The 27,447-nt window shown below is 37.8% G+C and overlaps 1 protein-coding gene across 19 annotated transcripts in view; it reads right to left on the bottom strand.

The window, feature by feature from the left end:
- Window positions 1-27,447, bottom strand: part of PARD3 (par-3 family cell polarity regulator) — a 665,712-nt gene that overhangs the window by 132,358 nt on the left and 505,907 nt on the right. For 16 of the 19 annotated variants that reach the window (XM_045874201.3, XM_045874191.3, XM_045874200.3 and 13 more), the window contains one exon: window positions 19,710-19,952. In XM_045874201.3, coding sequence (XP_045730157.1) covers window positions 19,710-19,952 — 243 coding nt within the window. Of the gene's footprint in view, window positions 1-1,157; window positions 1,403-9,526; window positions 10,052-19,709; window positions 19,953-27,447 lie in introns of those variants that run through there. The other 3 variants (XM_064591867.1, XM_064591868.1, XR_010411651.1) reach the window with 3 other exon arrangements.

Genomic DNA, 27,447 nt, shown 5'->3' with positions numbered 1-27,447 from the left:
GGCCTCAGCATGAAGGCTACTCTCGCCCTGGCCTAAAAGAGATTTTTAAAGCAACCTAAAAATAAGAAACAATCAGCAAATAATTTAACTGCTTGCCAGGAAAGATCCAACACTCTTACAAAAGAGACTAAAACCCAGCTCTCAATATAATAAAATTCAAAATGTCTGGCATGTGATAAAAATTTATTAGACATAAAAAGGAGGAAAATGTAACTCACAACCAGGAGAAAAATCAGTCAATAGAAACAGATCCAGAAAATAGAGTGATGGTGAAAATAGAGAAACAAGGGCGTTCAGCAACTAATTTAAAGATAGTGTGTTTGGTAAAGGACATAAAGGAAAACACAAACCTGATGAGGAGAGAAATGAAAGATATGAATATTTTGATGGTACCAAGGAAACCAGGGATGCAATGAATACTTACGAGTTGATTAGGGGAGAAGAAAATCTAATACTGTCATTTCACTGCTGTTCCAAGAAATAAATAGTATCATGATTCAGAACGATTTGCACACTGAGCCCTTTATACAAATGAGAAAAGCACAAAGTCATGCTACTTTAAACCTTGACTATTTAAAACAACACATTACTGCTAAGTATTACCCAACTCCCATGCTTTATGTTCTTTATATTACAACACCATTCAAAACCTGGAAACGTGTACCCACAATCAACTGATTTCGGGTAGTTTTATAACATTTTTAGGCATCCCCAATCACACAGTATACATTCTTTTCTAGATCATTTCACATACTCATTGACTACAGTTCTTTGATGCAACAAATTTCCAGTGACTGATGAACGATAATCTGTACTCTATCTTTTAAGAAGGGTGTTTATATCACCAAGAGCTTGGAAAATGGATCAATTCAAAATAAAACATTTTGCTAACAACTTTCATGGTTCACTGGCAGAGAAAAGAAGGCTTATTAGCTTGGCACTCTAGATATGGCCTTGTCCATATGGTAAAAAACATACCAGATTTTTAAAAAGTCAATCAAACCATTCTGGTCTAGCTATTAAAATAAACAGCATAGTCAATAAAACTGGTTGTGTTATTTAAATCCGTCTGTTATTCTCCCAAAAGACTAGAAGAGCATTACCATTAGAGATTGGATCTGTATTTCTCTTTTAGCCCCAATAGCTTCTAACACAGATCATGATGCATGGTTATGAAGAACATATTTTCTAAATATAAAAACCGGGACACAGCTGACATATGGTCTAACAATGGGACAAAAAATTTAAAATACAGATGAATTTAACGAGGCTCACAGAGGTTAAATAACTTGCCAAACATCCAAGTAAGTGGCAGAGTCAAGATCTGAATCTAAAGCCACACTGGTCTACTATATCACCCTGCTCCACTCGCTCATGCCGGCTTTCACACGTCCATCGAAGGCTGAAAAGCAAGACAGGCAGGTTGAGAGGATCATAAAGATGAAGTCCAGTAAATCTATCTTAAGCTTTCTCCCAGAATCTTGAAGAGTATGCAAAGACTAGAATTATTGAAATATGCATACTCACACCAAGCAAGTCATGGTAATGCTAATATGTAAGAATAAAGTATTTAATGGAAAGAGTTATCAATAAACATTCCAAAGGTAGGCAAAATGTAAGGAATAGCTCGGGGTAAAAAAGGATTAATAATTTTTAATGGTGGATAGTATCTTCTAACGCATAAGCATTCTTTTAATTCTCCATTAGTAGATGTTTATATATCTATTGGTGGCTCATTAGTTTTTTAGACATATTTCTGGAAAAAATAAATCTGGGACATAAGGAAAGTCAGCATTAAGTTTTCTGGGAAATATTAAAAAGAATGGTTTCGATCCAATGAAAATATTTATAATTCTGTACACATATACATTTACCAAATTTTAAGTACACAAGTTTTTATTTCTTAATGTTTAGCAATTTTTGCTCAGCATGAAAACTGTTACAGCTAGTGAAAGTTAATAATATGTACTTTACACAAAAATTGCTTAACATGGCTGTGGAAAACAGACATATACTATTTCATAATCAATCTCGAAAAAAATGAAAATACCTATCCATCTACTTATTTTTCAGTGCTCGCATCAGCTTGTCAGAATCTGTGCTAGGCATGTTTTGAGGTTTTAGGTTAGTTACTTCCAAAAAAAACCCTAAGGCCTATGTATGCATTTAAGGAGAGGTACTTGGAATTTGGGGTTTTAAGAGGTTCTGATCTGATGCCCATGTGCTGCGTGGGCTGTGTCTAGCTGCCATCAGTCACACGCAGACAGGGAACAATTTAGGAAGAAAGAACGGCTCTTTCCTGCTCGTGCATCACATGAACATGAGGGCCCAACTTTTGGCTTCACTGCGATAGAGCTGAACTCCCTAGGTGGCAGCACAGAAGCCTCGGACAGGGCCACTCCCCGCGGACACACAGGCACACTGAGGATAAGTGCAAGTGTACGTCAAAAGCAACCAGAGACATGTTCTGAAAATAAGGTATATGCACAGATAGTGATCTCATCCGCTGTCTATGCCACACACAAGATGCTTTGTTCTTTCAAATTGATGGCATAGTCTAAGAATGTGTCCAAGTTATTTACTTCCTGACTTTTGCATATGATAAATCAGTCCTTAGTCTCGGAACATATGAAACAGAAAATTTGCACGTTATCATCAGCTGTTCAAATGACGTAAGAAAACTGCCTAAAAACGTGTGCGCTCACACGCGTGGATGCATACACACGCACATACAGCTTTGCATAGCCTAGAACTCTTAGCTTTAAGTACAGTTAGAGATAAAAAAAAGTTGGATCAATTAGCAGCCCTGTGAAGAATGTTGGAAACATCTTAACAGTGTCTCAGAGATGAAAGAGTATAATACAGAATGAGAAAAAGAGGGAAAGTTAAATTATGTCTGCAGTCATAATGAATCAAAGCCCAGAAGGAGGTCTGCAAATCAGCGGGTTCTAATGAAATATTAAGGTAAGTGATTATTGATGAAAAATGAATAAGCCTTTTTGATTTCAGGAACCTTTAAATCACACCTCGCTAATTAAAACAACTCAAACGCATTCATTTATTCCTTGATGGGCATTTAGCTATCCTTGGGTATAATGAGACCTCATTTTGTGAGGTATGTATGTAGCTAATCCCAGGTATGCGGACAAAATGTGCCAGAAAAAGGCATATCATAAAAGAAAACAATCTAATCCCTTCTCATATATGATTTATCGTTTCCAAGCAGGGAATAAAAAAAAAAATCACAAGGGACATTTCCTGTTTACCATAAATAAAACATCAATAATATTCTCTACTACATATTTATTAACACTGAACCTGATTTTAATTAATTATCATATAATGAATACAAGGCATTTATAATACTAATATTATGCAATTACATGGTAGTTTTTATTTAAATATATCACAGAGCTATTCAAAATTGCCCTATTATGCCATCCCACATTCCTGGAGGAAAATGATAAGTAGCCTTCCTGAAGGGGGGGCAGTCGCCCATGGGGTGCATCACGAGCCGTGGGAGGATCTGACCCAGCCCCAGGCCTGTGCCGTCTTCATTCATGTCCTCAAATATCATAACTCTCATTTACTTTAGTCTCCTCTTTTGGAAATGAATCTGTGGCTATTCAAGTTCAATACTACACCAAATTACTGCAGATTAAGCTGCTTCCTAATTACAGAAATCAATCAAATGTCCACAGCAACGCACATTTTGGTACCAGCATATAATGTAAAAAGCTGCAGACGCCTATTGTGGCATCAAAATAAAAGTTGAGAAACCTACAATAAATTTTTACGCACAAAAGATGCTAAAAAAATACAGAATCATTATATATCATGCTCACACAAAACAATTTATGCAGCAAACTTTTTAGCTTCTAAATGTCCTTAGAACGCAAGAATACAGGGGCGCCTGGGTGGCTCAATCTGTTAACCGTCTGACTCTTGATTTCGGCTCAGGTCATGGTCTCAGTCATGAGATTGAGCCCCATGTTGGGCTCCCTGCTCGGTGTGGAGTCTGCTTGAGATTCTTTCTCTCCCCCAGCCTCTCCCCCAACCCTGCTCTCTCTCTCTCTCTCTCAAATCAATAAATCAATAAATAATCTTAAGAACTCAAGAATACAGATGATGACGTAGTGGTAGCACAATAATAATGATGATGTTGATGATGGCAATGATGATAGCAACTAAGTCTTACTGGAATCTTCTATGTACCAGGTAGTATTCAAAGTGCCTCGTGTGTAGTCATTCATTTAATCCTCACATACATACCCCAAAAAATCCCAATGAGGTCAGTAATGTCAATATCCCCATTTTACAGGTGCAAAAAGTGAGGCACAGAAGGCTAACTGGCAGAGCCGGCATGAGAACTCAGACTGTGCCCTTAACCATACCTATCTCATATCTACCTTAGGGTATCACATTGCATAATATTGCATCACATCATCTCTCTCTCTCAAAATTACATATGCTCTAGGAAACCTGGAAGAATTATGGACCTAGCATGAGCAAAAGTGATTTTAACAATTAAAATGCTTAGCTTCCTTTTGCAGGTAGAAATTTCACACTTCTTTTCTAAAGCAGGCCCTCTCTACTTGCATAGAGCTTACAGTTTTCCTTTTTCGACACCACGCCCCACAAACTGCCTTTTCTGTGCTGATGAAGAGTTTGGTTTATTCATTCATTCATTTAACATATTTGAATGCCCATATGCCAGGCCTTGGAATACAGCCATGAACAAAATAGACAAAGACTCCTACCTGAAAGTGGAACTTCATTCTAGTTGCTGGAGATGGATGATAAACAGCGTTTTTAAAAGTATGACTAGGCCCTATCATAACTAGTAAGCACTAGTCATAAGCACTAGTAAGAAAAATAAAGCAGGGAAGTTAATTAGGGAGTGCAGAAAAGGAGGGGGAGAGTTGCAATTTTAAATTATTTGCATTTCCTCACATTAACCACCATTAGTCACTGCTGGTGGCTCGGCCTGCTTCCCGCCCCGAGCCCCAGCTGCTGTGGGGACAGAGCCAGGACCCCTCAGAGGCAGCTGAGGCCTTCACAGGTGACAGCTCCTGAGTGTGGCCTTCTGCACAGAAGCACCTGCGACTCACTCCCTCCTCAGGGCTGCAGGGCCGTGGCACCTATGATGCCCTAGAATTTGCCTAGGACAAAACACCAACTTGTGTCAACTGGCCTGTCTTCCTTGCCCTGACTAGCCATCTGCCTGGATGCCCTCCTTCCCACTGTTGGCCACGTGAAGGTTCAAGCCAGAGGGCCATGTGGGAAGACTCGTGGTGCCCTGGTGGCCGGTGCAAGCCTGGGGAGAGCCCGGAGAGCACTCAGAAAGGATATCAGCCCCTGAGGAGGGATGATGCCTGGCCCTACATCGATGGGGAGAAGGCAGAGGCCCTTGCTTATATCTGCCTCAGGCCCGGGTTCTCCCAAGACAGTGGAGTTTATCACCAGATTTTTCATCTCGCTAGGAACACAATCTCATCCAACCTGCATACACGTATGTGTATGGCCTTGACATAGCCATCTGACTTGTAAATGTTTTCAATAATGTATTAGACGTGAAAGTGGGAAAGTCACGCTCTCGTGCAATAGCTGTAAAGGGTGTCCCAGTAAAACCCAGAGCACCTACCCTTCAAAAGATTAGCCAACACATTGTTTCAGTTATAAGTCAGATGGGATTGTTGAACATCACAAGCCCCTCAGTCAGCAGGGATAACACTATACCTATATCCAGTTTGCCCTAATCTTATATAAAAGCTAGAAACAGAAAAACCAAGACAATTCAAAGATGTGCTGATCATGGGGTCCCTGGGTGGTTCAGTTGGTTAAACATCTGACTCTTGATTTCAGCTCAGGTCATCTCAGGGTTGTGAGATCAAGTCCCACATCCGGACCCGCACTCAGGGTGGAGTCTGCTTGACCCTCTCCCTCTGCTCCTCCCCACTGCACTCTCTCTCTTTCTCATATAAATAAATTTAAAAAATATATATATATTTTTAAAAAGATGTGCTAATCTTTAAAAGAAACCAGGGTAGCATATTTTGGATTCATTTATCACGAAGATGGATTACTGGGACTCTCCCAGATGCAAATAAAATTCCTTAAAAATAGTATCAGAGGGACAATGAGATGTGCCAATGTTTTTGAACTGGCCTGGCAAGGTAATCTGTGTCTAACAGATGTTCAACAGATACTGCAACTAACTAATGGAGTCCCATGTCCCGTGATGATCCAGACCTGGAGGTATTGCAAATCGCATGCCATTCACAGCCAAGAAGAGCCAAAACAAGAATTTTAGATTCTTCAAATGCTTAAAGCCACACTGTATGAAAAACACAAATATTCTCACAGACCTATTTTGGATCCATAAGGTTAATATCACCAACCACAGCTCCCACTCACGGCCCCTGAATCCTCAATCCGCTCTCGTAGAAACCACCTGCCTGATGGGGGCAAAGCATCTCTGCCTGTCCAGGCTCTACTTCATTATCCTGTAGGCCTCAAGGACCCACCTAATTGAGAGTTGAAGACACCAAGGGCCCTAAAGGCTAGGTAAGCCTCACTTGCCGAAATCCATAAATCCTTCCAAAGAATCAGACCACTCAGAGAGAAAAGCCACAGCAGACTACCAGTGGCTTTTAGGGGCAGGAGGTATTAAAGAATTTACACAGTAAAGTGTTGACCATATTTAATATTTACCAGGAGCATATATATAAATCCGGTGCTTTAACTTGACTGCACGGTCAGTCAAAACTAGATAAATATATATGTAAAGATTTTTACTTATTTTTTATTTTATATTTATATAGATTGTGTATATATATTATATATTTATATATTATATTATACATATAATATGCGTATAATAATATATATTACATATATTTATATAGAGAGATATATATGTATATATAAAAGCTCTGACCCACTTAGGATGCAGCTCAAGCACACCACGTCTTAGAAGCCCCTCCTTCCCCAACCTGAGTCAATCTCCTTAGCATCCTATTTAATTCCTATCACCCTGTGTGCAATATATTGTATACGGTCTGTCAGGTGACACCAAGTGAGAGGAACTTGGGAGGTAAATGAGGTCTTGCTCATTTCTGTATCCCATACAAATTGTATCCACAATTTGCAGCACCCAGTAGCCCCTGGGATAACTGCTGGGGAGGGGGATGACCAGCCACAGAGGCTGTAAGATGGGACATGTACAAAAACCTTGGGCTTATTCAAAAATCTTTAAGCCCTTGAATATTTCACAAAGCTTAAACATACAGACTGAAGGAAAAAAAGGAAATGGAAAAGAGGATAATTAGAAACAAGTATTTATCCTCAGTTTTAGTTTCTGTTACAAAAGGGGTGATTTTTTAAAGTTATACTAATGCAGCTTGCAAACTCAAGAACAAAACTCTTCTGTATCAGAGTTATAATTATACAGAATTTCAGTCATTTTTCTACGTCCTCCTCCTTTCCCCCACAGGCCACATAGTGACTTTGTGAAATTTAGAAAAAATCCTCATGCCTCCTGTTACTGCCAGAAAAATCACCCTAATTGTCCACATCCACAGTGACTAGTTTTATGGTACTCCTAGGGATTGCACAGTCCCTAATTCCTTCACCTATGTCCCCCCAACACTCCCCAGTTCCATTTGCATTCCTCCCATTCCCCCTGCCCAATCTTTTCAAAGAATTCTTTAAAACAAACAACAACAACAACAACAAGACGCAGGGCTTGAACTCACAACCCTGAGATGAAGACCTGAGCTGAGATCCAGAGTCAGCCACTTAACTGACTAAGCCACGCCCCCAGGAATTCTAAGTGACATTAGAATTTAAGGTAGATTTGGACTTAAAATTTTACTTTACTATTTCTCTGCCTAAGTGCCTGATGCAAGTCCAATTTATTATATAACCTTCAAAAGACTAAGTAACTACTGCTGTTCAAACTTTGTACCCGGCATTAAATGACCTATTAAGTAGCAAAGCAGAGACCAGAAAACAGAGGCCAAAGATATCTGCTATTTGGTTGTTATGCAGATTTATTTGGAGGGAACTGTGCTCCAGTCATGATGATCAGGAAGTTCTGATATGGCAAACTTTTTCTTTTAAATCACATTTGTCTTCATGAAGACAAGATATATTTTTATTTTTAAAATATATTTTCACAATTCCAAAATGATATGAGGTCAACATGAAACTATAGCAGTACTTTCTGTAGGTGGGTGGTTTACAATTATTTTAGATACCACTATTTATAACCTTTGAAAATCTATAAAGGAATTTATCTTTTCACTATCAAATCTTTTTCTTTACAAATTTATACCAGAAATGAGATTTTAGGGGGACTTATTTGAAGGGACTTTAGAATAATCATTTCCTAATCTGATTGTATTCAAATCAGCAAATAAGTCTCCTCTAAACAAAATTTAGGCAAATTTGATTTATATCTAAATTAGAATAAACAAAATGCATGGTAAAGTTTACAAAGTAAAGATTCTCTAACTGAAACTGTTAGCCCTTCATCGGAGCTGCTGGATGTGCTTTAAAGTTCAGAGTATGGTATCTTTGAACATACACTTTAATTCAGACTTTATACTCTTTCCTCTGTTCAGATTGACATTACTAAGTCACAAGATTTTAGACTGAATTCATGTACACGCAGGAAATCCTCTAGACTCCTGAAGGTAGTATTCTTCAGCAGTTCACTTGGATAATCTGAGTTCTGCTGTGAGCTGGGTTCAGTGGCCTGTTGGTCTTTCCTTTGCTCCAGGTGCAGTCAGCACCTGCCCCCCCATCCCCCCATACCCGTGCCAGGAAGGTTAACAGCATCTGGGGCTGGGCCAGGCAGGCCTCTCTCAGAAGTAACCAAGAATTTCAGTTAAAACAGGGTACTAAAAAAGCACAAGTTCGGGTTAAGATTCATTTCTTGCCCAATAATATCTATTCAACTTCTAAAATTATAATACATTTGTAAAAAAAAAAAGTTAAGCTGAAAGAGCCACCCACCCATTCCGATACCTCACCAAAAGGAATCACCTATGAGACACTTACCTGGCCCCAAAGTATCTTCTTTTGAGAACAAACATTTTAAAAACTCTGTATTCCTAAGGATTCAATCCTGTAACCCCTGTATAGTCTATGACGTAGAACTAATAATAAAAGACAAAAACTGATATAGAAAATTCAGTTTTAAAAATATTTGTGAATTTTACAGAAATATATATATACACTCTAATATACAATGATTCATTGATCCATTCATTCTATGAACATGAGTCCCTTTTATGCAATTTCAAATATATATTCAAGTAATTACTACATATTCATAGAATATGTGAATTATCTAGTGATTTTCTGTACTGTAACAACACAGAAAGCTTAGAATTTCCACATTTCTATATAATTATCTATTTTAGTGGAAGACGCTAAAGACTTCCCAAACACTTCCTTGATTGGAAAATACAACAAATATTTTTCAATCAACTACTGTTTCTCCTTAAGTTACACAAAAATCAACCAATGAGGAACTGATGGAAAGAAAAGGAATGAAGCAGCAAAAAAGAGACTAATTGGACAGCTATCCACACTGGGGGCTTGGGGGTCAGAGGAAAAGCTCTAGAACATCTGGGAAGTTAATTTAAAAATGGATCTTGGAGTCATGTCTTGATAAAGTCTCCCCAAAAGTTGAAAATGCATCTCACAACAGGGCTCCATATAAATCCTCATGAATTTATATTAATAGTTGACTGATATTCCAGCTTTGTTCAGGAGAAAGAAAGAAAATAATACCAACCTAAGACCACTATATACCAATAAGATTGGTACTTGAATCCATGGGTTCGGACTGTTTACAAGACAGGAGGGCCAGGTGGTTGGGATAGAATAAAAAGATGAGTTATCATGCCAAGTTGCATTTAAAGCAGGATCTTGGAGCTTCTGTTAGATGGTTAAAATCAAATGAAATACCAAAACAGCTCAAGCAGATTTCAACCACAGTGTGGCTAGCTCATCATCAAAGCCCCAGAAGTTCAGTGCCCTGCAAAGGGAAAGACATTAAAACAAAAGCAAACACACTGTGCTGGAAAATTATTTGCCTGATGACTACCAAGGTCTAAGATAGTTTTCCCTTATCCTCGTATTTCTGTGGAATATTTAAACCTTCTCTAAGGCTAAAATAAATATATAAATAAACAACCCCCATTACACATTACTTCTACAAACAAATTGTGGTTTCAGGCAATGTTAATCAACAAAAAGAATTAAACAAGAAGTCTTTAAAATTAGCCATGACCTTATTTATGGCTTCATTACCTTCAAGATTTCATTTGTTGGGTTGTTTATGTCACCTCAGCTTTTAATTTAATTGCTGCATCTCTAACTATATTAGAACAGCTTAATGAACAGTGATTGCTTGTTTTTACCCACCAAAAATTTTTTTTTTTAAGATTTTATTTACTTATTTGAGAGAGAGAGGGAGGGAACACAAGCAGGGGGAGTGGGAGAGGGAGAAGCAGGCTTCCCGCCGAGCAGGGAGCCCGATGCGGGGCTCGATCCCAGGACCCTGGAATCATGACCTGAGCGGAAGGCAGATGCTTAACGACTGAGCCACCCAGGCGCCCATTTACCCACCAAAATTTAACATTTGCACAACATATAACGACCAAAGAACCACTTAATTCACCCATGTATTTCATGAAGTTGGATTTATACTTCTAGAAGATCCTCTGTTTGGAAAGTAGGATGTGAACCAATATGACACAGTCTGATATAATTAGGAATGAGGCTGAAACAGGAGGTCTTGGAGGCCCACAGATGCCATGTTGAGGGCTCAGACTGCATTGTGGAGACAATGAACAGCCACAGAATAATTTTAACCAAGGGAATGAGATGTCAGATCTTCACTTTGCATAGAAAACTCCAGGTACTAGGAGAAGTAGGGATTTGAGGAGAACAAGACTGGAGCGCAGACAGGGAGATGAGTTAGTAGACCCCTGCCAGTCCACATGTTGTGGTGCAGAAGGACAGAAAGGATTTGGAATTATTTAGAATATAAAACTGGTAGGCCTCCATCACTGAATGAGGTGGGGGGTGGGGGAGAAGGGAGGCTGGCTGCCAAAGAAAGATTTACGTCTTGAGTAAATCTGGGGATCTTGGAGATTAGGCTCATGAAACTAGAAGAGGCTTGGAATGAAAGTGATGAATTTGGTTTTGGATAGGTTGGGTTTAGGTACCTGAGAGACCCAGGAAGCCCACACTCCCAGCTGGTAGTTAGCTCCAAGGGTGTGGGGCTTAAAAGAGAGGACTGGGCTAGTGCAGGTTACCCATCACCAGTGCCACACAGTAGTTAAAACTTTAGCCAAAAAAACACATAGGGAGTAGCAGTGGTCCAAAGCTATTTCCCTAAAGAATTCAAACTTAGCAGGAAAGAAGAGAATCCTTAAAGGGACAGTTAAGAAACAGTCCTATAGGAAGTAGGAAGCATGAGGCAAGAGTAACACACACAGAAGCACAGAGAACAGAGTTCCAGGAATGCCAGAGTGATCCCGAATGGGAAGAACTGAAGTGTTTACTGGACCAGGAATCTAGGAGACCATTAGGAAACCATAATTACATTGTGGTTTTGGAGGTCGGAAGTCCAAAATGGGCTTCACTGGGCTAAAATCAAGGTGTCAGCAGTGTAATGCTCCTTCTAGAGGGTCTAGGGGAGACTGTTTCCTTGCCTTTTCCAGCTCCTAGAATCCACTTGCATTTCTTGTCTTGTGGTCCCTTCCTGTCTTCAAAGTCAGCAGACCAGCATCTTCGAATCTTTCTCTGATTCTGACTCTCCTGTCCCGCTCTTTCACTTAAAACGACTCTTGTGATTCCACTGAGCCCCTTGGGATGGATAATCTAGGAAAATCTCCCCATTTTAAGATCCTTAATTCAATCAGATCTGCCATGTCCATTTTGCTGGATAGATAGAGCAACATATTCCGAGGTTCCAGGGATTAGGAAATGGGCACCTTGGGTGGGGGTGGAGGGCATTCTTACGCCTACCACATAGAAGGAATGTGATGTGGGAAAGAAGACCCAGCAGTTTATATCAAATCTAGATTAATCTTTCAAGAAGTCTGGATTAGAAATGAAGAGGAAAAATAGGGCAGAAAATAGCTAGAGGGTAAAAAAGGATTTTTTTAACAGCATGATAAAGACATCTGCATGGTTACCCACTCTGTGGAAGAGCCAGCAGACAGGCACATGCTGAAGAAGGAGCTGAGAAGGAGGAGTGATGGAACCGGTTCCTTGCAGGGTAGGGTTGGCAGAGCGCACACAGAACTGGCCTGGAAGAAGGAGAGCTGACCCACAGCAAGTAGGGAGAGGGAAGGAGCCGGGGCGCAGATGAAGGTGGGTGGTAGGTTTGGACAAGAGAGGCAAGATGAAGGGAACAACCCAGTTTGGGACATTTGCTGAGGTGGATGGAGCTAGCCGAGGTCAGAAGGTCAGAAAAAGACAGCTAAGGACACTGAGAAGGGACCGGGATAGAGCACATGAATTAGCAATGGCACCAACTTGCAAAATTCATCATGGCAATGAGATTTACTACCTTTGAGAATGATTTTCTCATATTTCAAGAAAAGCAGAGATGAAGTAAATGTAAGTAAATAAAGTGGTATTTGACTTTTTGAATAGCAAATACAACTTTGTTATGTGACCCAACATTTTAAAAAGAGCACTTGTTTAATAACTACCTATATCTAAGAAAATTAGTTTTGTCTGTTTGTCACACTTCCTTTTGACACAATTGGATTTCAGTTTTAATGCGGGAAAAAAAACAAGTTCAAAAGGGTCTTTTCTTTTAAAATCCACATTTTCTTTTTAGTGGTAAAATGCATGCAAAAAGCATATGATTATGGTATTTATGTTTCCATTAAGGTGTCCTGAACAAGCTGGGGGAGTCTAGCCTACTATTTTCCTGCTATTTAGATTTATAGCAGCATAGTACCTACTTTATTTCAATTATATTTGAGGACAATGCACTCTTGGTGGCAAATGATTGCCTGGTGACACTCAGCAAATGTCCATTAGAGCTGTTTTTCTGTAGAGTTTTTAACTACAGATTCTGGTGTCTGGATATAAAAATATGAATTGCTTGGTATCTTCAAGTAAATAAAAATATGATTGACCAGCATTTCATCATTTCTTTGTTAGAATTCAAAGCATACCAAGCTTTTAAACTTACATGAAAAGAAACTTTTGGTAAGTGTCAAGAAATACTGAATAAAGTTTATGAATATCACACCTGTCGACCTTTTAAACAAAATGATTATTTAACCATAGGTGAACAGTGGACATACATGAATGCCAAGATAAAGCTATGCCCAATATGCAAACTAACAATTATTTCATAGCTTCACTGTTAGCCTTAATAAATTAACTTACATTAGAGATCCATTTCATCTTGTTTGTTTGTCTGTTTGTTTGTTTGTTTCATTAGCCCAAGAGTACTGCTTTCCAAAGGGTGAATGGACTGGTTGCATTATAGTCAACTGAGGTGCTTGTTGAAAATGTGGTTTCTTAGTCCTCAACCAGACCTACTGCATCAGAATATGAGGGGAGGTCAACACACCTGCATTTGTGAGAAGCATTCCAGGTTCCTCGTATACATGCTAAAATTTGAAACTTCACTATTCTAGAATGCAGTCTGTGACAGTTCTTAAGATTATGATTCCTGCCCATCCACCCTACCTGGAGATAACCTGATGTAAATAGAAATGTCAAAATTTTAGACAAGGTTTAAGAAGTTCAAGTTTCCATATCTCCATGGAGCTTTGCAAGCTTGGAATCAGCAAGAATTTCATGAAAGTAGAACACGAAGAACTTCAAGGAATTCCATGAAAGTACAATATGAAGACCTTCAAATTGTCAAAGGACTGAAATCAAATGAGAGATCACATTCTTAGACAACTATTCCCCGTACTTATTCACCCAACTAAGCCATTTTACAGTATCCAGCACCTACAAGTATTTACACTGAAGAAGCACTCCACAAGGCCTCATACTGAACCCAGTACGTCCTAATTTAAAGAGAAATGTTCATGATGTGATGTGATTTATGGAGAATACTGGAGACCAAGCTATTTAATGACTAAAGTGGTATCAGTAGAGATGCATGCCCACACTTTTACATGTATGTTATGTGTAAGGAATAAAACCTATCTTAATCCATTTCAATTCCATTCTTTGCTTGTTTCTGCACCCAGGTGGGGATACTGTGCTTTCCTGAGGGAAAACACCCATTTTCTAACAAACAACAGCAACATCAAACACTTAAATAGGGTTTATTGTGGACCAGGGATAGTGCTAGTGCTTTTTATGTATTTTTTTATTATGTATTTTATACAGAGAAAGAGCACACATGTGGGAGTAGGGGAAAGGGGGAGGGTAAAAGGGAGAGAGAGAGAAGCAGACTCCCTGCTGAGCGCTGACCCCCACCCCCACCCCCCAACCACCATGTGGGGCTTGATCCCATGACCCTGAGATCATGACCTGAGTCAGACGCGCTTAACCAACTGAGTCACGCAGGCACTCCAGTGCTTTATATGTATTAACAGACTTAGTCTTCCCCAAGCCTGATAAAGTAAGTGTCACTGTTATCCCTATTTTACAGATGAGGAAAATGAAGCAGAGAGTTTACACAGCTGATGGTAGAAGAACCCAGAACCAAACTCAGGCAATGTGCTCCACAATTCAGGCTCTTGTACATTACACTTTATAGCAGCATTGTTGAGAGAGGTAGGAGTTGCCAGGAGATGGCGCTGTATTGAAGAAGGATGTATGCTAGCAGACATTTAACTAATAACATTTATTTAAGTACAGGCTAAATAAAGTGAAAAGTAGAAGAGCTAACTGAGCAGGACTAGAAAACTTTGCCCACTACTTAATTTCCCAAAATACTGTGGAGATGATTTGACCAGGGCACAGTCCTCCAGACAGTCTTGATCTAAGGATGATTATTCCCTTTGGGCTCTTGTGTGCATAATTTACTAGGTTCCAAATGCTATTTGGCTCCACAGAACAGAAATGATGGAGCGTGACTTAAACAAGTAAAACGCTCAGTTGCACAGGTCACAACGAGGGTGGGCCTGCCAGGATTAGAACCGTTGTTCAAGGGAATGGGTTGCTTCCCTCTTCCTCCATGTGGCCTTCATCTTCAAGATTGTTAGATAAACCCTACCTTGGAGCACCCACCCAAGTTCTAGGCAGGGAGAAGGGGAAATGGCAAAGGGGAAAAGCTGAGTGGGCTCCATTTTTTCCAATCAGAAAAAAACTAGCTTTGCAGAACGGTTCCATCCAGATCCGCTTCTAACTCACTAGTCAGAATGATGTCACATAATCACCTTTCACTGCAAAGGAGCCTGGGAAATTGAATTTTTATCTGGGCACATTGCCAGCCTGAACAAAACTGGGATTCTATTAAGTGAGGAGGAAGGAGAGAATAGGTATTGGGAAGGCAGTTGGGATGTCTTCCACAGTGGGGAAGAAATGTATCAGAGAGCACTGTATCAGACTCTCAAGTATCTAGTCAGCTGAAGATATAATCAAGTAGGAAATACAATCTTGCCAAAGAAGTATAGGATTATGAATCATTTACATAGCTAAATCTTTGAGGTCTCTGGTTAAAATCAGAATAAAATATGAGTACACCAATATTTTTGTGAGTTTAAGCCTTATTATTCACATAAAACAGAAGGGTAGGGTTGGCTTCTCTTTAGCATCAACCCAAAATGAAAAGTCAAAATGTTACCAAGGGCATTAATGAAATGTAGTAACAATGACACTGTGACCAACACATACAGTCAGATAAGAGTTCAGGTGTCAGTCAAATTAAACTGGCATGGAAATATAGATGAAGGTACCCCATTAAAAAAAAGCATTTTATAAATCTGTGGAAACTGAGAAAGTATCCTATTTTGACATCAAATTCACAGCATTTAATGAATTAACCCTGGCTATTTCTGTGTGGGGCTAACAGATGCATATTTCTAACTATACGATCAACCAAAACGATTAAGCAGTGAAATTCCAGAATGGTGCTTTCTCACCGAACAATGAAAATCCCAGAAACAGATGCAGGCTACACTTCAGACTGTCAACTGACTACCTATATTCCCATGAAGTCCAAAAATGTGAATAGTAAATTTGCACCAGTCCATCAATTACAAAATTTGGTGAAATTTAATTAACTGATGGGAGTTTCTTTATTTGGTATATTCTTCACACAGGAAATACATTCTGAGGAGTGTTAAGTTTTATTTGTTTTCATTTGAATGATTATTTCTTAATATAAGCATTTCTAGATCATCTTATAAGTGTGTTATTTCACTGTCTGAATTTAAGTTTCCAAACACGAAGGCACCAAGAAATGGCATTTTCATTGTCTCAAGTTACTGATACCCGAAGCAAGTTGGACGTCACGTGTAAATGATGCCCTGACGTGGCATGTAGACCAAAGGTAGCTGGGTGCGAGCATGCAAAAGAATCGCAGAAATCTTACAGAGAAAAGGGATGGGGGATGGAGTCAGCCCTTGGCTTGTAAGGGTAGGCGCGCAAACTCAAATGAACCTGCCATGGAGCAGCCACCACCATATTAATGATTTGTGTAAGAGTTTAGATTTTAAAACACATTATTGGCCACATTAAATTAATGTTGTTCATTTGAATGTAATGGTTTTGCTGTTTTGTTTGTATTTAATTTGTAAAGATGTTTGGTTTTATGGTTGTATAATGGCTGTAAACAGAAGGAGCTTAGCCCTATTTTATTTTTATACATATTTAAGTAACATTATAATCAAAACTATTTAATTCTGTACTGCAGTATCAAGAGATTGTCCTTTAAAAAAGAGTCTCTATTACTACTCAAGTCTGAGAGCCACTTTTCCACCACTTTCTCTCTGACAGAAAAAGACAATGGAGGTGATACTGTTATTTCCAAGTCAAATTCATATTCGGTGACAGGTTGGTAAAGAAGTACTTTACAGGTGTGATAACTCCCAACTTTTTCTATTACTAATGTCATTGTTTGGTGGACATCCTGTTCTCTGTAAAAATGAGAATTACAGAAAACTAAAAAGTTCCTGTGATCCTTTTTAAAGAAAAAATAAAGTCTCTCTCTCTCGAGTTGGCAGTGCCTTAGAAATCCTCTAGTCCAATCACCCTTTGGGGGCACAAATGCATAGAATTTGAGGTCCCCAGTGGTACACAGCTGTCTAGGCCATGCCTGAGTGAGGCTGAGGGGGCCTTCTGAATACGGTAATGTCTATGATGTGATTTTTTGAGCTGTTCACTGCCTGGTATGACTCATCCCCAAGACAAAAGTCTCCGTTGAAACGTCTTGCCGAGTGGCTTTTTGATAGAAATGAGTTCAGGAGGCTGAGTTTCAGTGTGGGGTCAGCCGGGTGCAGAGCTGAAACTACAGGCAGGGACGCTGGAGCCCAGGAGCAGATGGTGCTCTGAGCACTTGCATCCTTTTGAAAATTTGCAGAAACTGTCAGGGGAGATTTAGACTATTACGGGGCACCAGGTTTTCAACTGGGGTTTAAACAACCACTTCTGGCCTTCAAGGGTTGGAGAGGTCCCTCTGGACTCCCATCTCTCATGTCAGCTGGGACTTCGAAGCCCCTACAAGCACATCACTACTTACTAGATTTCCAAACTAGATGTGGGAGGTGCTGGGAATGATTAATATTTTTATCAATGATCAATACAACATTAATTTTCTTTTAGTTCTTCCAAAAGTTACTAATGGGCAATGCCAATGTTTCTGCTGTCCTTTCTCCCAAAAAAAACACTTTCAATGGGACAGTCATGGCCTTGAAGTGCTATGTGACCTTCTACAAGCAGCTTTCACAAGTAGAGCAAAAACCAAGTAAGAAGTTTCTTATGAAAATGTCACTGTTACTGATAATGACCTTATTCTTTGAGTCCTGACACATCAATGTTGGTTAACAAGCACTTTGAACTTTCTAGGTGATCACACCAAAGGGGTTTAAATAAATCATAACCCTTCTAATGTTAATTTATATTACTTAACTCATTACAGTCAACATCAAATAGATTTTCATAAAATAAAGAAAACCTAAAACCAAGCAAAAAAGAGGAAGAGAGAAAGAAAAAGAAAGAAAAGAAAGAAAAAGAAAAGAGAGGAAAGAAAAGAAAAGAGAAAGAAAGGAAGGAAGGAAGGAAGGAAGACAGGAAGGAAGGAAGGAAGGAAGGAAGGAAGGAAGGAAGGAAGGAAAGAAAGAAAGAAAGAAAGAAAGAAAGAAAGAAAGAAAGAAAGAAAGAAAGAAAGAAAGAAAGAAAGAAAAAGGAAGGAAGGAAGGAAGGAAGGAAGGAAGGAAGGAAGGAAGAAAGGAAGAAAGAAAGAAAAGAAAAATAACAGGACTAGAGTTTTACCTTAAGGCCTGCTTATCCTTTTGCTACTCTTTAAAATGCTTCCTTCTGGGTTTGCCTGAAGGTTACCTGTTACATTTGCAAACCTCTACTAAAGCTGGAAGTAAATAACTAAAATATAGACTGCTTGCAAAATGTAGCAGCCAAATCACACATGGGTGCTAGAGACGAACTAATTCCAAATCATCTCTAGACTTGCAGGGTCCGTAAAGTGCAGTACCAGAGACCAGCAGCACCAGCCTCAGACCAGACAACTTCTTAGAAATGCGAATTCTAGGCTCCACTCCCTTCTAGGCCTGCAGAATCAAAATTCTGGGAAAGGGTTAAGCAATCTGTGTTTGAAGAAACCCTCCAGGCGTTCTGATGCAAGCCAAAGCTTGAGAACCACACCTTTTAAGTGAAACCTATTTTGAATGTTCAAAGCCTAGCTCCCCTCTAGAGAGCAATGATTATAAGAAACCATTATAATATATGATGAGATTAGTATATTGTTTATGACAATAACATGCATATGTTTCAGATAAAAACAAATGAGAATTATTTTCCTCCTGGACTAAACTTTAAAGGTGTTTGAACATAAAAATGGACAGGTGGAAAAATATGTTTTTAAAATGTTTCAGAATTTAAAATAAATATATAGCCATTAATAAATATATAACCATAGAGTTAGTTAAATTTTGAAATAAGTGTGCAGTCATTAATACAGAGTCAACCTTTCACTCCTTTGTGCTATACTAATATACATAATCACACCTTGGTCTGTGGCTATTAACAAGCAATTTGGAGACTGGCTATATTATACATCTCATCACTAATTCTTTCATAATAAAAAATCATGTCACCAAAAAATGAGGCCCTTTAAGTAAATCATAATTCAAACAAATCAGGCCACTCTCCACCTATTTAATTACTGTAACTAGAGGCTCTGTTAGCAACAAAAGGAAATACAGCTTAAGTAGAAGAGCCATAATTTCAAGTTTGCTTTTTAGTTGAGTTACAAACTAAAGGTTAGTTCTCCACTTTAAAACCATTTTAAGGACAAGATGAAATATGTTGGAATCATTAGAAAAGCTATCAAAACCTCTGCTCCTCTTTCCATTAACCTTCGATTTGTGTAAACTCAATACTTTTAGACACAATGGCTTTCTAAAGGCCATTAATAAAAGGCAGTCCTGGTATGAGAATTGATGAACAATCTACTCCCTTGTCAAAAACTATATAAAAGTTGATTTGGAAGCAATACCTTGATTGCTCCTGGAGCCTACCTGTCTACAGATGAAGGTTTGGAATTCCGCGGCTTCTTCACTTGGGCATACAAAGCATCCATCATATGTCCTTCTCTTGGGCTCTGGGGTCTGGCACTGAGAGCCATAGAACCTTCGTAGGAAGACATTCCCCCATACATCAACTCATCGTTACAACCCAGTGTCCGATGAAAATCTTGGATTTCAGCATAGTCACGCTCTCGAGCTTGTCGCTCTCTAAATTCACGAGTTTTGGCTTGAATCCTGTAAAATTAGAACAAAGTTGAAACAAGAGAAATGATGCCTTTTCTAAGAACTGCATATAGAAACATTCATCAAAATATGTCATCAAATACATTTTATTTCATGCAGCTATAAGAAGATTGATGGTATAAACAATGGTATAGTCATTTTAGATTGTCAAGGTAATATCATGGATGCTCCAAAATAACTTTAGATAGCTTTTGTTCATGTCAATAAGATACAGTCATGACTTACATCTTAATTTAAATTGCCACTTATTAATTAGTTTTAGAAATTCACCAGGAACAGATAGTTTTAGGCATCCACCTGAGTCTTACTCATGAATTTTTTTAAGGCAAGAAGTGATTTTTTTTTGAAGTTACACACACACAAAAACATGCACACATGCATACTATTTATGTATAGATTTATGTGTGGGTACATATTGTATACATCTTACTCATTATAAATATATCATACACATACAACATATTATGAAACCTAAACATGAATCCATACCATAATTCTCTATTAATGGCAAAGGAAGATCTCAGTTTAATGACACCAGCTTTGATTATATGCAATGTATACAGAACTGGCAAATCCTGAGACTAAGGACAAGAAGGCATGTATCCAATCAAATTCTGAAATAAAACTTTGTGTTGTAACTAGTTAAGAAAGAGATCTTAAATAACCACTTTTACTGAAGATCGTTTAAATATTTCCTAAGATTTTATTGAGCTACTTGGTAGAAAGGCCTTTTCAACCTATAATATACTGATGTAATTCATATCCTAAGTTGATCTTAGCTACCTAAAAATAATTAAATGCCCCTCAATCGAATTTTAATGATTTTTGTTGGGGCAAGTAGTTCCATTATATACTTAACAAATTTAGCTGTGTACTTAAAAGTGAAGTCTTATGTATATAAAGCAATATGTTAGACTGAATTTAACATTTTATTGCAAAGTTATTTGCTTTTTTCATATTTGAGGTAAACCACTGCTAGCATACATGACATATAAGTATATATTGAAAAGAATACAGAAAAGATACAAAAGCCAGATATAGTATAAAAAATTAAAAAGCAAAACAAAAACCCTTAACAAAATATTACCAAATAGAATTTAGCACTATATAACAAGATTCTACACCGTAACCAAGTAATGTTTACTGCAGGAATTCAAGGCTGGTTCAATATTCAAAAATCAATCAATGTTATCAACAAATTAGCAGGTTAAAGAAGAAAATCACATGATCATATTAACTGGTGCAGAAAAAAGCATCTGACAAAATTCAATACCCATCATGGCAGAAGCTCTCAAAAGAACTAGTAATAGAGCATAGCTAACTTCCTAAACTTGATAAAGAACAACTATAAAAAACCTGTTAGTAACATCATACATCATACATCAAAGACTGAATCTTAAGATTAGGAAAAGGCTAGGGATGTCTGCTCTCCCAGAGGGCTGGAAATTCTAGACAGTGAAATGAGCCTAGAAAAAGAAATGGGTGGTGTACAGAACAGATTGGAAAAAAAGAAAACTATTCGTGTTTGTGGATGACATAATGGTGTCATTGCAGGTCTACATTCATAGAAAATCCCAAGGAAAGGGTTTAGAACTAAAGATCAAATTCAGCTAAGTAACAACATACAGCATCAAAAAAACCCCAAAATCCACTGTATTTCTATATGCTGTCAATGAACATGGATGCTGAAATTAAGAATACAAGGCCATTTACAAGCACTAAAAAATGGAATATATAGATACACAGATAAAAATTAAAGGTTGGTTTATAGATATGTATAAACATATAGAGATATCAATCTAACAAAACATGTACAAGACTTATATGCTAAAAACTATACAATGCTGATGAAAAATCACAGAAGATCTAAAAAATGGAGAGACTCAACACAGTAAAGAAGTCAATTTTCCCCAAGTTGATATCCAGGTTTAATATGATTCTTCTAAAAATCCCAGGAAGATTCCTATAGATATAGACAAAATTATTGTTAAATTTATATGGAAAGGCAAAGAATAGAGTAGCTAAACAATTGTAAAAAGACTAATAAACTGGGAAAAACCACACTTAGCCATGATAATCAAGACTGTGAAATCTATGGAGGGACAGACACACAGATCAATAGAACAGAAGAAAGAACCCAGAAATAGCCAAGTAAGGTCAACTGATTTCTCTTAATTATGCAAAAGCAATTCAATGAAATAAAGCATTCTTTTCAACAAATAGTGCTGGAACAATTAAATGTCCCTAGCCAAAAACAAAAACAATACAAAACAAAGCACCTTGGATTTACATATCATACCTTATACAAAATTAATCCAAAATGAATTACAGATTTAAATATAAAAATGTAGGGCACCTGGGTGGCTCAGTTGGTTAAGCGACTGCCTTCAGCTTAGGTCATGATCCTGGAGTCCTGGGATCCAGTCCCGCATCGGGCTCCCTGCTCAGCAGGGAGTCTGCTTCTCCCTCTCCCGCTCCCCCCTCTTGTGCTCTCTCTCTCTCTCTCACTTTCTCTCACTCTCTCTCTCTCAAATAAATAAATAAAATCTTTAAAAATAAATAAATAAATAAATATAAAAATGTAATACTATAATACATTAGGAGAAAGTCCTTAGGACCTAACACTTGGGGAATAATACCTAGAAATGACACCAAGAGCATCATCCATAAAGAAAAGGCATATAAACTGAACATTATCAAAACTAAAAGCATTTCCTCTCCAAAAGACTCTATTAAGAGAATGAAAAGATAAGTACAGACCGAGAGAAAATATTTGCAAACCACATATCTGACAAATAATTCATGTCCAGAATATGTAAAGAACACTTAAAACTCGACAATGAGAAAAACAATCCTATTAGAAGAGAAAAAGACATGAAGCAATATTTCTTTGAAAAGTATATACTGATAACAAATAAGCACATGAAAGATGTTCAACATCCCCAGCCACTAGGGAAATGCAAATTAGGACTACAATGAGCTATTACTGCACACCTATTAGATCAGTTAAAATAAAAAAGTGATAATATCAAATGCTCGCAAGGATGTAAAGAAATTGCACCTGTCATACATTACTGTTGGAAATGTAAAATGGTACAACTGCTGGGGGAAACAGTCTGGCACTTACTTACAAAACTAGACATACACTTACCATACCACTCAGCAATTGTACTTCTAGACATTTATCCCAAAGAAATAGAAACTTGAGTCCATGCAAAGACATGTATGCAACTGTTCAAAGACTCTTTATTTCTAATATTCAAAAATTGGAAAAACCAAAATATGCAACAACAGGTGAACAAACAGACCAAAGTATGTCCTTAGCACAGATCACTACTCAACAATACAAATAAACAGACTACTGATACACACAGCAACTGAAATAGATCTCAGGGACATTATGCTATGTGGGAAAAAAAAGTCAATCTCAAAAGGTCACGTACTTTTGAAACAAAATAAGATTTCATTTATATAGGATTCTCAAAATGACAAAATTAAAGACCAGGTGAAGAGATCAGTGGTTGCTGGGATTTAGCAACAGTGGGAGCAGAGGGGTGGGTGTGACTAATAAAAAAGTAGCACGAGGAAGATCTTTGCAAAGGAATAGTTCTGCTTCTTGATTGCAGTGGTGGTTACATGAAGCACACACATGATCAGATGACACAGAATTATATACACACATGGTAGCAATGCCAATTTCCTGGTTTTGATATTGTACTGTAGCCATGTACGCTTTAGCAGCTGGGGGAAACTGGATGAATGGTACACAAGACTTCCCTGTATCATCTTTGCAACTTTTTGTAAATTGAAAATTATTTCAAAATAAGAAGTTTTTAAAAAGCTGGAAAACTGGGGCACCTCGGTGGCTCAGTCGTTAAGCGTCTGCCTTCGGCTCAGGTCATGATCCCAGGGTCCTGGGATGAAGCCCCACATCGGGCTCCCTGCTCTGCGGGAAGCCTGCTTCTCCCTCTCCCACCCCCACCCCCCCAGCTTGTGTTCCCTCTCTTGCTGTCTCTCTCTCTGTCAAAATAAATAAATAAAATCTTAAAAAAAAAAAAAGCTGGAAAACTGTCACATAGCATTGCAAGCAAAATGTGCATTTTTCTCCCTTGTTTTCTTCTTACATTGAGCCTATCATCATGAGGCCAGTCTTGTTTATCCAAATTTTGGACCTGCCTGGTCAATTTTTTCTAATTTCTTTCATTTCCCAGCTATCAGATGGAAGTACCTAAATTCACCTAGCTCAGTGTTCCTCAACAGGGGTCCAGTGACATTTGAGAAAGGATAACTTGTTATAGTTACAAAACTTCCCGCGCAACTGCTTCCAGCCACATGTCACCGAGCAGTGACCCAGCCATGTGGGCAAGCAAAAATGCTTCACATATTCCCCAAACCAGCTCAGAAGGACCTTATTTCCTGAGGTGAGAACCAAAAATTGTCTTAATTCATAACAGACTATTGGGAAGTTAGCAATTTTTATCAGGAAGAGTCCTAGATTCTAATAAGTCCCACAAAGAGAATACCCACAAGAGAAATAGCAAGTCAAATTCTAATGTCAAATTTAGCTAAATTTATACTGGATTTATTATTATAGTCCACTTATTCACTTAGGAGTGATTATGACAGTCAAGGATGTTATTATAAGAGCTGACTACCACTAAACACTGGATATTCATGATGAAAAGTTCATATAAGTTCAGAGAGCATTTTATTCTCTGCATCATACTGTCTTTTTGACTCTGTATTCAGCCAGAAAAACTACAGAAGAGAGAAATGACTTCTTTCTTCAACTCAATGGGATATTAATTTGAAACTCAATTATGATCACTCATCTTACGATTCACGTTACTACTATATTTGGTCACCATCAGAGAATCGCCTAACTACAGGGTGGCTGGGCATTCACAGAAGTCTTGAAGTTTGGGAACCTGTAGAAATTTGAAGGGCTACAACAGAAATAAAGCCAAAATCTCTAAATTTGGAGATCTCCTGAAATCAAAGGGAATAACAGATTGGTTTATAAATGAGTGAGCCCTATGGTACTTGAACTTCAGTTCACTAAAAGTGAAGAAAATCCGGTTTACTTATGTTGGAAAATGCAGCCCTGTTAAGAAAAGAAGCCATCAGAAAAAAAGAATATGAACATTCTCTTCTCAAGGGAAGCATGAATCCTAAATAATCTCCCCAAACTTCTTGCACAATAGTTTCAATATATTATTGATGGGTCCTGAAATTGAATGTTCTTTTGTTCCAAATTACACAGAAACTAATCTTCATTTTGGGAGTCAATTTTTAACAAGTCAATTGCTCAGAAGAAGTGTTTGGCAGCATGAGCTACTATTCATAAAGCCCAGCTCTCATCTGCTTTCTTTTACCCAAATTTGTACTCTATTACTAATTGCCACTAATCATTGAATCCAATAACATTACAGTCACATCTACAGCACCTTCTAAAAGCATTAATTTTTTTTCTCAGCTCCAATAACATAAAGACTTATATTTTTTATCATTTATCTTGTCATCACCAATGAATTCATCCCCAAAGCCATGAAAGCTGTTTGCACCTCTCCTTCCCTCCCTGGCGGCTCACCGTCCTGCTGAAAACCTCAGAATGGAACTCCAGCACACCTGTGCCCCGGAAGTGGGGCTAGAGCTGCAACAGGTGAATGAATCCAGTTACCAGCTTGGACCAATGTGCGTTTTAAAGTTCATTCTAGGAATTATTGCTAATGAGCTTGCTGCCATTTAAATGGCACTGAACAGTAGATTTTTAAAACCGGGAATGCACTATGGTTTTTGTGAATTTTCATGACAATTCACAGTCAAATTAACAAAAGACACAAATGATTTCGTTATATACTTTTATACTTGAATGTCTTGTTTATTCTAAAGTGAGAAAAGGGACTTAGGAACACAACCATGTTATATTTACATGTGATATATTTTCATTCTTTCTGGAGAGACTTAATTAGAAAAGAAATATTTGACTCGGGGGAGAAAATATTTTTGGTGTCTTAATAAAAATAGTATAGTTTCTTAAGGAAACTTTAAAAAAAGACAGTGAGTACACTGCAGTTCAGCCTTTAATAGTTCCAGATGGTCAATGCTCTAAAAGGACACCCCCTCTATTCTTTTATCATGACCCTGAGGTCACAAATTATCTCTAAGATGTAAGAGCCATTCGTTTTTCTGAACAGTCAGGTTGTTGTTTAGCACTATCCATCCAATTTATCTTGGGCCAAACCTCAGCAATGACAGAGGTAACTGATTAGCCCAAAACGTAGCCAAAGAAATAAATGTCTATTGCTTTAAGCATTTCAGACAGTCCTTCATAGTTATAAACAAGTGAACTATTCTGAGGTCTAAATGATGGCAGACAGCTGTAGCAATGGAGGTTGATAGGGAACATCATCAGGCACGATTTCCCTATTCTTGAAATGTAAAAAAAAAAAAAGAAGAAAGAAAAAAAATTTTAAAAACTTTTAAGACTTTTAACAAGTGAAGAATTTATCGTGTCAATTTGTTATATTCAAACATATGTTCAAACACCTTTTCTTTTTGTTAAAAAAAGTATTTTCCATTATGATAATGAAATTGCCTTGAACCTGCATAGACAACAATACACAAAATAATGTAATATACTAAATAAAGTAATAAGGTTAATTTCTTTCCTGCTGTTACTAAATTCATGCTAACAGTCTCTCTTCAGCTTGACATCAATTAATGATTTTAATTCTAGACTCTTGTCACAGTGTTCACCACCCTTCTCTCTAATTAAAATGGATGATGCATGATGAAGATAAAACACACAAGACTTCTGTTCTTGTAACATTTCTGTTCATTAGGATTTTTGCTTTTACAATAAATGGCTTTTAGCACTAATTGCAGTAGAGTAAGATGAAAATAACTGTTTTATGGCTATGAAGTATGGTCTTTATAAAGCCAGAAAAGGTACAGGCATGAGGATCACTACTGAGTGACCCATTCCTTGGGATGGAAATCAATGGTGTACTCAAGTTAGTTATATCCCAAATATTTCACCTCCAAAGTTACAAAGCTTCAATACATGGAACACCCATGGTGCATTTTTCAGAATATTCCAAGAAACTGAAATTGACCTGTAGTGATGTTAATTTTTAAAAAATGCTGTAAATGTGTACAGAAGATAACATATACTAATATCAGTCTACCAGAAAAAATTAAAATGAATTTTGGATTGCTACATATTAGATAGTTGTTAAATATCTTCAAAACAATGTTTAAGACCTTACAATCAACTCTTTTGGGAAACATTTTACCCCCAACTCATTGCACTGCCATCCAGAAGCCTCATTCTGGGAACAAAGTTCCTGGAGGATCTTTTCCCCCACAGTATTTCCTTTCTCTAAAAATCAATATTACAGACATTCATCAAATAAAACCTAAAGGTATGGCAGAATGAAATTTAAACTACAAGATAACTGAAAGGAATGGTTCAATATAATAG

This window comes from Mirounga angustirostris, unplaced genomic scaffold, assembly GCF_029215605.1.
Source record: "Mirounga angustirostris isolate CCGP_5_RB_7025 unplaced genomic scaffold, mMirAng1.0.hap1 SCAF_5, whole genome shotgun sequence".
NCBI lineage: Eukaryota > Metazoa > Chordata > Mammalia > Carnivora > Phocidae > Mirounga > Mirounga angustirostris.
Note: the sequence above shows the minus strand (reverse complement) of the source record. Positions and strands in the feature narration are given on the sequence as shown.